Source organism: Antechinus flavipes, chromosome 3 (assembly GCF_016432865.1).
Source record: "Antechinus flavipes isolate AdamAnt ecotype Samford, QLD, Australia chromosome 3, AdamAnt_v2, whole genome shotgun sequence".
NCBI classification, from domain to species: Eukaryota; Metazoa; Chordata; class Mammalia; order Dasyuromorphia; family Dasyuridae; genus Antechinus; species Antechinus flavipes.
In genome coordinates, this window is record NC_067400.1 from 168632268 (window position 1) to 168649334 (window position 17067).

Sequence of the window (17067 nt, forward strand, 5' to 3'; positions counted from 1 at the left end):
CCTCCGCTAGGGGGCACACGGGATAGAAATTGTACCGTGTTAGCTTGCAGTTCACGTTTACAAAGACAAACAGCATTACGGAAACCCACTCCTGCCCAGTTTAGACCCATCTAATTTCGTACATAGCAAAAAAAAAAAAAAAAAAAAATAATAATAATAATAATAATAAAATAAAAATAAAAAAGTATATTACGTGATTATTGACTTGTATCAGTGAGGAGAATGCCATGTATTTGGGGCCCCCTTCTTCACCACTCACACCTTCTAAAATAAAACTGCCATAAATAAAAGGAAGAGAGAGTATTATGGAAAACCTTTAGGATTCAGATTTTTATTTTTTAACATATTATAAAAATCGAACAATTGTAAGCCTTTTAAAGCAAAAGAGGGAGGCATAAGGACAGAGAATGAAAGGAGTAAAGGAAGATTCTTCCAGATGGTGTCTGCTTAAAATTGCCCAGGCAGAAGCGCAAATGGTTAGCATATTGTATAAAAGAAAGTGCACATGGGCACATTTCACTTGTTCAGTTCGATGGTAAAAGGCTGCAACTAGCAACTGAAAATGAAGCAATTTCTCTAGAGGTCAAAGGGACTACTTTCAGACGTTGCTTACTTAGTTTAGATAGTACACAATATACAAAAAACAAAACAAAACAAAACAAAACAAAAAAACCCAAACAAACCCAAATCCAAATCGAACCCAAACTTCAAATAATATATACCTAATAACTATATAAATATACTTAGAATATGGATATGTGTATTCCTATATCCCACGAACACATTTCACATATACGATTTGTTAAGTATTTATGAATACTTAGAATTTTGCCGATTGTTTCAGTATAGGTGTATTGACACATCTTTGTATACGTGTGTGTGTGTTGCTCAAATGTGCGTAAAAGCGAACACCAGCATGCGTTCAATAACCGAACCTTGCCCCGGGCACCTAATGTAGGGCGGATCCATCTGCCATTCGTATTAATGGCTAGAACACGCTAAGATGATGACAGGATGTGGAGCTGGTTGCAAACGGCATCTTCTTTTCTTCTCCTCCTGTCAGTGATGTCATTGGGCGACAGCAGCTGAAGGAAGGCTTGGAAGAGGAGGAGGAGGAGGAGGAGGAGGCGCCAGGCTGTTGCTGCTGCTGTTGCAGGTTCATGTGCATATAATGAAAAGGCACTTGACAGTCTGCCAAAACGCACGAGAGGGAGAGAGAGAGAAACTGGACCTACTGGATTTCGCAAAGCCAATCGTCATCATCTGCATCTACATGGGGAAGGAGGAGGAGGAGGAGGAGGAGGTGGGATCAGCAGCTCCAGCCGTTGCTGCTCCAATGTGAAACCACAAGCAAAAAGGGGGGGATCCAAAAAAAAAAAAAAAAAAAAAGGCGACAGAGAAAGAGGCGGGGGGGAGGGGGGAGAGAGGCGGCTCCGTGTGCAATTTCTCTCCCTTTTCCCTGCGGATTTCTCTTCCTCTGGCAGCTATGAATTCCGCCGAACAGACCGTTACGTGGCTGATTACCTTGGGGGTGCTGGAGTCGCCCAAAAAAACCATTTCGGACCCGGAGGGCTTTTTGCAGTCGTCTCTGAAAGATGGGGTGGTCCTCTGCAGGCTGCTGGACCGCCTGCTCCCTGGGACCATAGAGAAAGTAAGTGCAATATCACCTCTCCACGCCTTCCACCGCGCTCCCCCCATCCCACCCCACCCTACCCTACCCCCACCCCTCCTCTTCTCCACAAAATCTGATCATGTCAGCCTTTGCTTGATTGTGTTTCACCAGAGGACCGGACACATAGACACACGCAACGCACCACACAATCACACGGACACACAATCTACACACACCATTTTCTCTCCACCCCCGCCCCTTCCTCTCCCATTGAAGGCTAGACCACCTCAGAAATAAAGCCCTGCTCAGCCCCTGGGGCTGGGCGCATTCAGCCTCAGCTTCACTGGAGAAGCCGGGGAACGCCTTTGAATGTACTTCGGCACAATGACCTAAACCCTCGGGGCTGGGGAGTGCGGGGAAGCGAACTGGGGGACAGCGCTGCCCCGGGGCACATGGGTCATAAATTAGCCCGGGGACACCTTCTTAGCTCGCCAGTCAAGCGGGCGATCTGGGCACTAGCCCTACGCACTTTCCTTTGTGCGCTGCTCTCCCTTTGGAAAGCCCAGTCAGCGCGAAAAGGAGCGTGCGGCTTTTCCAGGGTGAATAGCGCTTCCCCCTAGACAGCCGGAGAACCCATCTAGCGGGAGCTCCAAAGGCGCCATTGTGTAGGGGAAGTGGGGAGGGGGCGGGGTGGGGGAGCCAGGAATAGAGTGAGCCGAGGGGCTCAGCGGCGGCCGTGGCTGCCTGGGGCTGCCGGGTGGGTCACTTTTAAAGGAGCCGGACCTGGGCAGAGAGAGGAGGTGCAGCAGCAGTATCCAAACCTAGCCATGCGCCTTCTTCCAGCACCACCACCACCACTACCACTCCTCGATTTGGGAGGGAAAATGTTTTTTAATTTACCAGCTATGAATAGCTATCATTTTTATTTCTGTCCAATATTTAGTGACTTTCAGATATTGTAACAAAGTCGAGGTGGCTTCAGTTCAGTGACCCTAACAGAAAAGCTTGTTTCAGTAAGGCAGTTTTCTGAAATGCCATTGTTCGGACCAATTTTTTGATCACACTTAACAGTTCAACTTTTCTCATTTTGTGAGGAGGGTCTAGATGGACCGGTTACTTTGTAATTTTCCCCGAATGTACTCCACAAAAGCTGAGGGCTGAGTTGGAAAATGGTTTAGGACTTAGACTACAGGAGGAATTCTTGCTACATCTAAGTAAAAGATCTTGGGATCACTTGAATTGAAACCCCTAAACATATGTAAGTTTGGATTTAAGATCCTTGAATTTTATTCCCGGATTTAGACTGAACACAATTGTTAGTCCTAGAGATCCTGTTACTCATAATGTCTACAGCCAATAAGCTGCATACTCATTCAGGGGAACATATGTGTGAACTTTGACCTGCTTATCTTTGAGTGCTTAAAGTTTATTTTCATACTGGACTAGAAGATGAGAAAAGGGAGGATCCAGTGTATATGATTTCAGAGGATGCTCCCTCTTTTAAATGTTAAATTCTAGTTCCACTTTTTTTCTTCTGTGAAACTATTAAAGCGGGGGAATAATTATAAGAACAGTTGAATAGCCAAATTTGAACACTTCAGAACTAGGATGGTGTCTTGAAAATAACGAATTACTTATTTTTAGTTTTAAAAATATTTATGTTAGATATTTGCTATGAAGTAGCAATTCAATCATAATACAATCATGTACAGTCATGTACATTGGTGAAATATAATAGAAAATACATTTTATTGATATTACCAATAAGTTTGAATATGTCCCCTTCATTTCATTTTAAAAGACAGAAAGTTTATTGATGATTGATTATGAGAATTTAAGCAATGCAAATCAACTATGTAGCATTTACTATATAGAAGGTATTCACTATTATAATTATTATTTTATATATTATTATATTTATATATTATATATTATTATGTAATTATAATATTAGGGGATACAAACATGACCCATATCACATGCTTAGTATATTTTCCTTACTAGGAACAACTTCACAAAAATAGAGCCCTCTCTTTTTCTATATTTTTTTAAATGAGTTCATCCTATTCTGCCTGTCCTTGAAAAATATTTTGCCTGTAAATGATTCTGATGTCATAACAGAATTGTGATTTAGGTTAGGAAAAAAAAATAGGAGCTAACTTTTTGGAAACCTCAAAGACTTTGTTTTCATTTAGATGCCAGTATCTTTAGCAATAAAAACCAGATGAGAAGTACTGAAACTATATGATAAATTAATAAAACTGTGGACAGAAAATACTTGTCATAGATTCTTAAAGCAATACTTTAAGGAACTTTAATCTTTTATGTTGGTAGCAAACATAGTTCTCTAGAAATTTATACTTTTATTTATAAATGAGACTAGAATGATTTTAATTAGCATGTATCAGTAATCACTGGTTTCAGGTTATTCTTTAAAAACTACAGAGATCACATACTTTATTTTAAAAAAAAGAGGGTTTCATATAAATTATGACTTATAGAAGTCACAAGTGAAACGTATCAAATTGAATAGAAAAGTTGAGACTCAACCCTCTAAGTCACTGAGCAATCACTTTTGCTGAATATTATTTTCACATACTGTAAGAGCATTCTATCATCATAAATGATAAAATTATAAATCAACAAATACCCATGGTTCAAAAAAAAAGTTCTATATGGATAAAATCCCAGCTTTGAAAAGTCTTTCTAATCAGAGGGATTTCAAAGGAATATAAATCTGCTTCTTTTACTATACAGTTATTTATTTTTTAAAAAATTGATGTGTAAATCAAATTGCATATCCTATAATGCATCCCATATTGATTTGCTTGAAAGTGGAATATACAATGGGACAAATTTTCCTTAAAAATATAAAAAAGAAAATCTTAATTTCACTGCATGTCAGTGTTTGAGATGATAGACAAGAGGGTGGGGTGAGCAGTTTGTGTCTTTAAAATTTAAAGGATCTGAATCCTTGTCCCTGTTTTAACAAAATAGTTTTATTAGCAAATATTTAACTATGCAGTTTTCTAGCTCAGGACTGATAAATTCACAATTTAAAACCACTAGCTTTGGGGAAGGGCTCTCATTATTAGGGAAAGTTTTAAGGCTGACTAAGAATTCTCAGATGTCTTTAATTAGGTGAAGCATTTGCTGGTGTGTTTATTCCATTACATTCATTTGTCCTGTTTTGGAGCTAGTAATGGGGTGGGAATTAGGAAAGTAGAAAGACTTTTAAAATTTTTATAGTTTGTACTTTTCTCATGTATTTTTAGAATTTTCAGGGTTTTCTTTTTTTGCAGTAACTTTTTTTAAAGACAAAAACGTAATAGCAAAAAGAGGAAATTAGAAAGCTTGTCTATATTTATATGGAAAAGAAATAATTCTATAGCATTATCAAGATTATATTTTCTACCTGGGGCAAAGATATAAAGTATTTTTTAAAGCTCTGTTTCTTTGTGAGGAAAATCACATGTGTAGGAATTGTGTATGTGTGTGGGACAGGTTTCATAGTGGTGATACAGCCACCCTTGTGATCAATTGTGACTCTAGAAAACAGTAAATTATAAACTTGGGCTTCTCTGATGAATGGAGTTAGCTGGCCACAGTGCAGGATGACTATTTAAATACATAGAAAGGCATAAAATTTACCCTCTAAATGACCTTAATATTTGGTGAGAAAACCAATTATAGACAATTAAAGGACACAATTTTCATAAAAAACTAAAAATCATAATAAAAATAAGGAGAACAAAAGTACTATTTTAATGCTACTTTTGTTAATCTTTGAATGCCTCGGAAATCCTCTTTCTCAGGAAACTTTGTTCCATCTTGGAAGTTGCTGGAAAGCAGAGGTGCATATAAATTTACCTTGTATATCTAAAATTGTGCACAGTAATAACAGATGAACTACTATCCCAGAATTGGCAGATGTTCTATGTATGTGGGGTTATTCAATATTTCAATGTGCAGAGACAGCTGTCTCTCTCTCTCTCTTTCTCTCTCTCTCTCTCTCTCTCTCTCTCTCTCTCTCTCTTTTTTTTATCAGTTTCAGTGCATTTAATAATTGACAATTCAAGTCAGTAATTATTAAGCACCTAGTTCTGTGCCCTGCTATGTAAATTGCTATGGGTGATTCAAAGATAAAGTACATTTTCTCTAGAAGGTTATAATCTAATTGGGAAGATATAATGTAAATACTTAAAATAAGAGAATATTAAGATTGTTGATGATCAAATGTTATAATAGCATGCTGCAGATTGCTGGTGCCACATGAATTTAGATAAGGGAGAGATCTGCTTTTGAAGACAAAGTGATGCTGATAATTGTTAACATTCAAAACTTTTAATCTCTTTTTTTCCAGTTCCCTACTCAATAGAATACATAGGGTATTCCCTAAAATAAAATCTGGTAACTAATCATTATCTTTCATATCTATACAAAAGAGTCAACAGAACATTTCAGAAATTAGGAAAATATATTTCAGAAAATATAGGAAAACAGAAGTTCAGCCATCCTTAAAAAAAATGATAAAAAGAGAAAGGATATTATTTTCACAGAGTCTCAGAGTTGGAATGGACCCGAGAGTCCCTCTGCAGTTCAATCCTTCCCTGTACAAGGATCCTCTCTTCAATATACTGGACTAGTAGTAACCTAGTTACTATACTAGTAGTAATCTATTTATTTCTTACCTTTTTATTCCTAAAAAAAAAAACAAAAAGAAAAAAGTGCATCATTAGCAATATTTACATAGTTATATCTTTTAAACCTTTAGTCAGAATTATTTGGAATCAGAAAGACAACTTGTGCGTTTTTAATAAATATTTGCTGCCTGATAGATATCAAATTGAAAATAATAAAAAGACCAATAAATATAAGGGATCTTTGAACTTCGAAGAACTTCCTGTTAATTAATTTAAACTCATTGCCAATTAAGAACTAGAACTATAATTTCATTAATATTGGAAAATTTTGTACACACACACACATACAACGAAACTAGTTTTCTAGAACACTGATAGGTTAAGTGACTTAGGGAGTCATAGCCACTATGGGTCATCTGCAGTACTTGAATTCAGGTCTTTCTGGTTCTGAAGTCAATTTTTATCTGTTATACCAAGGCTGCAAATTAACTCTTTCTGAACAACAATGAAGAGATGAATTCTAAATAGTGACTATACCATAGTTTTATGAGCATGTAATTTTAAGGTTAAGCAGTGGTTTTTTTCTGTGTTTGGTTTTCTCTTTCTCTTTGTGCCTCCTCTTTTTTGCAAAAGAAGAGGTGAATAGGGTTATACCAAGGGGAACATCTGGCCCACAGTAACTGCATTTAATATACAACTCATTAAAGATAAAGTAAACAAACTCAAGTTCAATTTCAACATAAACCCCTCATAATTTCCTAACAGCTGGCTAGTAAATATAAAGAATTCATATTAAATTCAAACCTTATCTTTATCCCCATCCTTTATCCCAAATTTGTATTGAGTAGATTTTTTTTGAAGAAACAAAGTGTATCTATACACACACACAAATACAATTTAAATAATAGCAGGAGAAAGAATAAGATCAATCGCTTGATTATGTGGTATAGAAAATAAATGGTATAGAAAATAATCAGATAAAGGAGAAAATATTATACACTGTAGCTATAATAATGACTAATAAAGAATGAATATAATTGATTGAACAAATTAATAATAATTTTCATGGAAGGGAGACAGTGTTGTATGGTGGATAAAAAGCAAACTTGAAAGTCAGGAAGACTTCAATTAATATCCAGCCTATTACATACAGGCTCTGAGACCCTTCAGCAGTCATGTTGTCTTTCAATGCTTGCAGCAAATCTTTGTATAAGTTGCAGAACAAGTGCTGATTTGCATTGGTCAAGAGAGTTTCCACACTGGGAGTTCCCTGCATAAATGAAATTACAGGAATAGATTCAAAACAAAAACAAAAACAAAACAATTTAACATAGTAGTTATAAAGATTTCATGGAATTAGTGTGGTAAGTTGGAAGGAACATTGGACTAGGAAAACAGGAGAATCTGGCTTTTAGACTTAATTGTGATTAGCAAACTAGCTATACAAGTCATTGTATCTGGGTTTTTATATCCTTATCTGAATACATTAAACATAAAACTTGTATGTGGAGGAAATAAAATATTTTATAATATAATATAAAATATAACATAAAAAGAAGAAAGATTCAATTTCTCTGGTATGAAGGGAGGGCCAAAAAATTTTTACTCAGATTTTCCATATGGTGGGAGCCCCTATGGGGAAGAGAAAACTAGAATTCTGTAGTCCAGTGTGATCTTAAGTGAAGTAACAAATATCACGGGGTTTCATTTTCTTCATCTATCAGATGGTTGGTTGGTTTTATAGGAAAGTTCACTTGCAACTCTAAAATATGGGATATTATTTATTTGCAATGCCAACTTATCCAGCTCAGTTTTTAGGGACAATGTCAGTCACTGATGCCTTCCTATGTCTATAATAGAAAATTCCCATTAGCCTCTCCATCACTCTCATTCTGAAACTGAACATCTTAAAGGTAGATGGGGCTATTGTTATTAAATATTAAGCAATAATGGGTAAAGGACTGTGGAAGGAAGTTCACATATAAGTCTCTTACTATGAAATTCATTATGATAACTGTTCTAAGCATATTGATAAAATCATAAAATCAAAGATTTTATAGATTGATGAGAGAAAACATACATAAATGGGAAGAAACTTATAAATCATCTGTAGCAACTACTGGCCTTTTAAAAGATGAGAAAACAGTAATCAAATTTCCTTCCAAAAATATTTAAATTGCAAAAGCTTATTACAATTTACTTAGCCTTTTAAAAAAAAATCACATCAAGAGCTAAATAACTATTGGAAAGTTGTAATCTTGATTTACATGCTCAGAATCTGAAGTAATTTTGAGATCCCTTCAAGAAGGTTATATTTTACAGGGAGGGGAGTAAAAATCAGGGAAAAGAATGGAATCAAATATTTCATAAAACAAAGGATTTCTATATACAACACAAATACTATCCATTAATGCTAAATAAAATTATTATTAATGAAAGATGAGCTTTCAACAAAAGAGGCATTTCAAAATATATGGGATGGAGCTAAAGCAGACCCCTAAAGGAAAAAAAAAAGCAGTAGATTTCAACTGTATGTAAACTGAATAGGAAGCAAGTACTCTTGTGGCAAAATGAATGAATGGATAAATGAAATGTAGGTCAATTGACAGTGCACGGGCATTGTAAAAACACTTTTCCTTATGATTTTTCTGTTATCTTTAGAGTCTGAGTTCAACGACTTAGGAAGTTTCCTTTTTCTTCACTTTTTTAAAGTTGAAGATTGCTAAGGTAGTAAGTAGCCTGTTGGCCAAAGGACATATATAGTTAAACACATGGGATGTCAGGGGCAAAAGTATCTTAAACTGGAACACAGAGATTGTTTGTATTTATTTTAGTTGTTTTTCATTTATCTATCTTTATATCTGTCTATTTATTTATTTTAGTTGTCCACTTTGCCTTGGACATATGGGCAAACTTTTTCTTATCTTTTATCATGTGGGAAAACTGAGCTGAAAGTATAAATGTTTTCTTTCTGTCTTAAAGAAAAATGACAAATAAATACGTGGTATTTCTGGGTTTTGCCTCCATTAAAGTCCTCCTCTGATGTCTTACCTCAGCATGGAGGATGTCCTTGGGCCCTCAGAGACTATACCAGTGAACTGCATGTGTCGTCAAGTCTTATCTTAGTTTAAAAATGGATTTTAAAATGTTTATTTTATATATTTTTTATATCCTTATTTATGCATATTTTTCCTCTCCTGATAGAATGTTGGTTTTTTAAGCACAGGGACTGTTTTTATTTGTTTTGTCTTTGTATATGTAGCATCTAGACTGTGTTTGGCACAGGCCAGGTCCTTGATAAGAAACTTATTGCTTGATGGAAAGCCCTAGCAATGGACCATTGTCTCAAGACCAGACAAACTAGATTCAGAGAGAGTCATTGCCAAAAGGCTGACACCCCAGCGTTTTGTTTTGTTTTTTGGTTACCTTAACTCATGAAACTATCTCCTATGTCCTAGAAGGAAACCAATTTTTTTTTTTGGTGAAGGTTTCTTTATCTGTAAAATAGCAGATTTTTTTAGTACTATACTTTGCTATGAGATGGTAAACTTATAATTTATATTATTAATATTCTAATTAATTCTTCACATATTCTATATAATTTTCTCACTACAAATTTGTAGTTTGCTGCCTATTTCATATATATTTGCTGTTTAAAAATATTTCACTCTCTGTAGTGGTATCACACTTTAACAAAATAATACCAGAAAATAACAGTGGATCATTCTAAATAAAGGATTTTTAATATTGGGTCCATGGACTCCCAAAGGATCCCTGAATAGATTTCCATGAACTTGTGGGCAGGGGAAAATTGTGCCTTTATTTTTTTACTAACTTCTAACTGCAGTTTAATCATTTAATCAATCATTTAAAAAGTTTATTTTGAGAAAAGGCCCACAGACTTAACTACAAGAGGTTCATGACACACAAAAAGGTAAGAATCCCTATTTTAAATGAATAAAACAACTTAATAAGAGTGCCTTTTCTCTGCTATTGCCAATTTTTTTCCTGTTCCCAGCAAGGGGTCACATCACCCATTGGCACAAACTGCAGAGTACTTTGGACCCACACCAACAAGAAATCAATTAATCTTTCTCCATGGCATCCTCTAACCCCAATGGTATTTACCATGACTTCATGGTTTGACTATGATATTTCTAAAGTTAATTCTGGAGCTTCCTATTTTCCATTTCCTCTAAGATATTTAAATTCTTGTTTCCTTGATGAAGCATTTTTTTGTCATTCTGGAGATTTATGCAGTTTTCTTAGAGTAGAACATCCAAAAATGTTTGCTTGGTCTGTTCTGGGTTTAGTGTAAGGTGTGTGTGAGACACTGCAATTAAGCAAATATCATAATAAAGTAAGTCACATGAATCTTTTACATACAAAAATTATGTCTATATTTTATTCTATTAAGTGTACAATGATGTCTAAAAACTTCCCAATGAATACTTTAATTAAAAATGTATTATTGTTAAAAAAATTGCTAACCATCAACTGAACCTATAATAATTGTAATCTTTTTGCTGGTGGAGTGTTTTGTCTCCATGTTGATGTCTGCTGACCCATCAGAGAAGTTGCTGAAGGATGAAGCGGTGGTAGCAATTTCTTAAAATAACAATAAAGTTTGTCTCATGTATTGACTCTTCCTTTCAAAAAAAGATTTTTTTCTGTAGCATGTGATGCTATTTGATAGCATTTTACCTACAATACAACTTCTTTCAAAATTGGAATTAGTCCTCTCAAATCCTGGTGCTGCTTTATCGACTAAGTTTATGTAATATGATTTAATACTGTTGTTTCAAGGAATAGAGAAGCCTGAGGAGAGGGGGAAAAGAAGGGAATCACCAAGTGAATAGAGCAATCAGAACACACAATTTGTGATGTTACAATAGTAACATCAAAGATTCCTCATTACAGATCACCATAATAAATATAATAATAATAATGAAAAAAGTTTGAAATATTGTGAGAATTATCAAAATGTGACACAGAGACACAATGTGAGCACATGCTGTTGGAAAAATGGCACTAATAGACTTGCTCAATGCATGATTGCCACAAACCTTTAATTTGTTTTAAAAAAGGTAATATCTGCAAAATGCAATAAAGTGAAACACAATAAAATAAAGTATACCTGTATTGCTTTTTATTCCTATTTTTTGAGAGGATATTTATTAGCCATTTTAGTAAGCTTATTAATTGTCATTACAGCCATCCATTTTGCTACTAAAAATGGTATACTTATACCATTCTGTACAATTTAACTAGCATATGTCTATTACAAGAAAAGCATATTTATTTATCACATGCTTTAGGGAAGCTGGACAGATTTAGGAAATCTCTCAAGATTGATATGATTGGTACATGGTATATAGTATGTGATATATGGTATATGGTACTGCACTAACATTAAAACTTTTCAAAGTTGTGTCTGGAGAAGCACCCTTGGCCTGGTCTTTTCTATTTTAGGACCAGAATATTTTAATTGGAAATGATTTATCCATCAACTATTCTCATAGCATTTTATGGAAAGAGCACTCAATTTGGAGTCAAGACTACCTAGGGTAGCATCCAAACTTTCAACTTGCTACCTTTATGACTTTGGGCAAATTATTCCACATTGTTGGCCCTCATTTCCCTCATGAATAAAATGATAGGATTGGATTAGATGTCCTATAAGATCCACTCTAGTTTTAAATGTATGTCCTATAGTCTTCTTGGATATTTATTATATTTTAATTTATATCTTGTGTATATGTCCTCATCACCTACAAGATGATAAGCTCTTTGAAAGCAGGGACCCTGTGAAATTTTGTATCATTGAACTGGAAGGAACCTTAGAGATAAATCATAGGGCCATAAGATCATAAGATTTTAGATTTAGACCTAGAAAAGACTTTAGAGAACATCCAATCCTTTTTTCTCCATTGTGTACATAAAGGAAAGAGGGAAGTAGAGTAGGATTTATAAGTCACCAAGGGAAAAAAAGCTGAAAACAGAACACTAAATCCTGATTTAATTCAATTCAATAAACACTTAATAAGTACCTACTTTGTTTTCCACAATACCATTGCTGTCCCACTGTTGCCTTATATATAATACATACTCAATGGTAAACATTTGAATGAAGAAATGAATGAAAACTACCTAATATGTTTGTCTTATGATACCTTATTCCTACGAGAATTAAAATCTAGTTGACTTGCAGTCCCACAATTGTTTGGATTTCTCCCCCAAGCTTTGTATTGTATTTATATCTCCAAGTTTATATCTAATTTTTAAAAATTATTGCAATTTTATTATTACAAATCAATATGAAACATAATGCAAAATAAAGAAAAGGTAAAAGATGAAGATGAGGGTGATCTAGCAAGCTACTGTAGATGGCCTCTACTGACATTTTTCATATCCTGTCTTGTGAAGTCTTCACATTTTGGTCTTATATTGCATTTAACTTGACATACAGTCATGTCTTGTTTTCCCAGTTAGATCATAGATTTAAACCAGAGATTGATATTGAACTCAGATTCAATCTTGCGCCTGAAGAGTTATTTTCTGTCCTTAGTAGGAAAAAAAAAATGTGATGAGAAACTTTGAGCTCTGTTCACTTGTTTTTTTCTTATCACGAGCACTGCTATCCTTGTAGTTACCCAGGTTCACAATTAATCACTCAGATTCAGTCTTCTGGAAATCCTCATTCTTCCTCATGCTCATATCTATTCAGTTCATAAGTCTTATTGATAATATCTTCATAGCATCTCACATCCGTCCCCTTCACTCTACTCACATGAACTACCTCCAAGTTCAAGCCCTCACTACCCTTGACCTGGATTTTGGAAATAATATCCTAATTCGTCTCCTTGCCTCAAGTATCTCCTCAAGTATCAAGTAGCCTTCAAACAGCTGCCAAAAATGATATTTCTAATGCATAAATTTGACCACACCACTCTCTAAATAACCTACAAAGGCCTCCTAAATCTTTAGAATCAAATATAAACCTTTCTTTTTCTTTTGTTATTAGAGCCCACCATGATATACCTTTTCAGGCTTAAACAAAATTCCCCTTCATATGCTTTACACTTCAGCCTGCTACCATCTTTCATTATATTTGCCTTTGTACAAGTTATTTGTGTGTAGAATATCCTCTTTCACTTTTTCCTTAGAATTGTTTTTTAAAGCTCAGCTCAAATGCCATTTATGTTAGGCCTTTATTGATGCAGCTTCCAGTACATTTTCTCATAATAATAAAATTATTTTGTGCATGTGTCTGTGTAAGTGTATGTATGTGTGTATATAGATACAGATATAGATATAGATATATACATAAGTGCTTATTATTTCATATATCTAGCCTTTTCCTGAGCGTTAGTTCTAGTCTTGCATCAGTTGTACCTTAGAATCTCAGACATGATCAAAACAGAACTTATTATCCTTCCCCTACATATATATGTATGTATGTATGTATGTATATATTCCTTCTTTCCACTCACAGTCACTACCCTAGTGTAGGTTCTTGAAGTCTCTCTCCTAGCCTACTGCAATACACTGCTGGTTATTCTCCTTGCCTCAAGTCATTCCCCACTCAAAAACATTCTCTACTCAGCTGTCAAATTGATCTTAAAGTTAACAATAATACCCTTCAATATCTTTTATGAATACTGTAGTATTTATTACCTATAAGGTCAAATATAAAATTTTCTCTTTGATCTTTAACTATTAGAACCTATGATAATCTGACTACTTTCTATCTTTCTGGTAGTCTTGTACATTATTCCCCTTCACAGACTTCATGATCCAGCATCATTGGCTTTCTTGCTATTCCTCTCCACAAAACTACGTCTCCTGACACACACTCTTTTTCACTATCTGTTTCCCTGTACCTAGAATACTTTCTTATTACTGGATTCCAAGGTTTTCTTTATGACTCAGTTCAAGACCCTTCTTCTCCAGGAGGCCTTCATCCTCCCCCTTCTCACTACTAGTGCCATCCTACTTATGAGTGCATTTATACTCTCTATATATCTTGTATGTACATTACTGTTGCTTTATTTTCCCCATTAAAATAGAAGCTCAGTAAAGGGCATGCTTTTTACCTTTCTCTATTCCTGACACTTATGAACATGCCTGGCACACAGTAAATGGCAATTACTTGCACATAATAGATTTTTAATGAATACTTGTTGATTTTTATTCTACTCTAACTTTTATATGATTTTAGAAGATTAGGAAAATTAGCTTACCATTTGAAGTTGAATATTCTTTAAAATTTATTTTGTTGTTCAGTTTTTTTTTTTTTCAATTGTGTCTGACCCTTTCTTGGCGTTTTCTTGGCAAAGACACTGAAGTGGTTTGTTATTTCCTTATTCAGCTCATTTTACGGATGAGGAAACTAAGGCAAACAGGGTTAAGTGAGTTGCCCAGGTTCACACAGCTAATAAGTGTCTGAGGTCATTGAACTCAGCAAGATGAATATTCCTGACTCTGGGCCCAGGACTCTATCCACTGAGCTACCTACTTGCTCCAGATTTATGTTTAATTTTATTTTTATTTACTTTAAGTCAAAAATCAAATTTACAAATATTTATTGTTTATTATATAAGGCTATGTTCTAAGTAATATAATTTAAAAACGTAATACTGTCAAGTTCACAATTTAAGAAGTTTTCAAATTAAAACATATACTAACTACACCACAAATTTAGATAAAATATAACAAAATTGCACAAATAATGTCTCATGTACAGAACATTAGGAGTCATTTGGGGAGAGGAACTCCTTTTCTTTATTTTTTGAATGCCTACTGATGAATCTGAAAACTGGCTGAAGTTCTAATATGGGTACTTAAAGAACTATCTCAATGAGAGGTTTTGGAGACAATGTTATGCAATTGAAAAAGTATAGGGATTTACAAGCTAAAACTAGAACTGAGGTCCAATCTTGCTTCTTCTACTTATTGTTTATCATATGACCATTCTGGGCCTCAGTTTTCTGATCTGTAAAATAAAAGGTTAGATTACAATATTTCAAAATTCCCCTTCATGCCTATATAGCACAATAGATTGAGCACTGACCCTAGAATCAGGAGGAGGAAAGTTCAAAATTCCCATTCAATTCTGGAGCTATGATCCTATGAGATGGCTTGGTTTTCTCCTAATTAAAAAGATATAGGAATTTATTTTATCAAATATTGAATTACTACCAATGTAAAGCAGTATTCTAGACACCAAGGGAGATACACAAGTAAATAAGATGAGATCATTGTTCTCAACTAGTTGTCACTTCAGTAAACTGAGCCTGGAATTTTGTATAATGGGAGTTTATAATCTGGCATGTTATTTCTATGCTGAAACTGGCTGTAGACTTTCTGGGATTGATCTCTATAAAGAGAAAAACAAACATTTTTGAAGTGATTTCTATGTGCTGGGCACTAAGCAAACCGTGCAAGTATGAGTTCATTTGATCCTCACAGCCCTAAGGAGGTAGATGCTATTATTATTCTCCATTTACAGTTGAAGAAACTAAGACTAAGGTTAAGTAGCTTGCTCAGGATCATGCAAGCATTAAGTGGCTGAGTCTGGATTTGAAATCTGACCTTCCTGACTCTAGGCTCAGTGCTCTATTAACTGTACCACATACCTGGGAACTTAGTTACATGTAAAATGAGAAAGTTTTCTCCTAAATGACTTCTGAAGGAATACCAGGTATTTCAGTGAGAACATCTTCACTTTGAGTGACCAAGCAATCTGCAACACAGCATGAAGATTGATAACCCTTGTAGCTTTTAGTTGCATTGTTGTAAATCCAAAGGTAGTTATTTATATTGTCCATTTTATATTTTTTAGTGAAAGTATAGACGGGTGCAAGAGATTCTTAATTGTTAAATTGATAACTCTAAGTCCCTTGCAGAGTATTTCTGATTTGTCATTAAATTTTTTATTATTTCTTATATTGTAGCTTAGACTTAGAATAAATATTATCAATGAATGAATGAAAAAGTACTTATTAAGCACTGATTATGTGTAAAGCATTATGTTAAGTGTTATGGATACAAAAAGAAAAACAAGATAGCCCTCATTCTCAAAGGGTTCACAATCTAGCAGAGACATCATACATATATAGGAAGTTTCTCCAAGTCAGGTGGAAAGGCTCCATGGTCTATAGGGCATAACAGCAAAGTAGATGGTAATGTACATTGTTTAATGTTTTTTCCATGGGTAAAACCATATCTATTTCTGATGTTGAACTGCTTGTTGGGTACAAGAACTGTAGTGACCAGAACTTTCTTTTCCAGATCTTTAGTAGTTATGGCTGCCAAAGAGGCAGGGGCAATTTCTAGTATTTCTATATTGGATAGCTTCCTGAGATGATGCTTTGGGGGTGTGTTTGGAAGTAGGTATCAAAGCTCCTGGACTTAGGGTCCTGGATTATTTCCAGTTGGTGTGAGGGGCAGTAGTAACTGTGGTTTGACTTACCTGTAAATGCCACCTCTTATATTTTCCTTAAGGTGGCTTATTGCTTCAAGCTAGGCTACTTGCCTGCTTAGTAGGTGACAATTACAAGATGATAGAAAGGAAGGGAAGAAGGAAGAAGGAAGGAAGGAAGAGAAGGAAAGAAGGAAGAGAGAGAGAAAGAAAGGGAGAGAGAAAGGAAGAAAGAAAAGAAGGAAGGAAAAAAGAAAGAAAGGGAGAGAGAGGAAGAAAGAAAGAAGGGAGAGAGAGGAAGAAAGAAAAGAAGGAAGGAGAGAAAGAAAGGAGGGAGAGAGAAAGAAGGGAGAGAGAAAAAGAAAGGAAGGAAGAGAGGAAGAAAGAAA

General features: G+C 34.9%; 1 protein-coding gene across 5 annotated transcripts in view; it reads left to right on the forward strand.

Annotated features, from left to right (window-relative positions):
- The first annotated feature begins 878 nt into the window (after positions 1-878).
- The window catches only part of ARHGEF7 (Rho guanine nucleotide exchange factor 7), a 333485-nt gene continuing 317296 nt past the window's right edge, over positions 879-17067 (forward strand). The window contains exon 1 of one of the 5 annotated variants that reach the window (XM_051984209.1): positions 879-1651. In XM_051984209.1, coding sequence (XP_051840169.1) covers positions 1487-1651 — 165 coding nt within the window. In that variant the 5' untranslated portion in view covers positions 879-1486. The remainder of the gene's footprint in view (positions 1652-17067) is intronic. The other 4 variants (XM_051984207.1, XM_051984208.1, XM_051984210.1 and 1 more) reach the window with 4 other exon arrangements.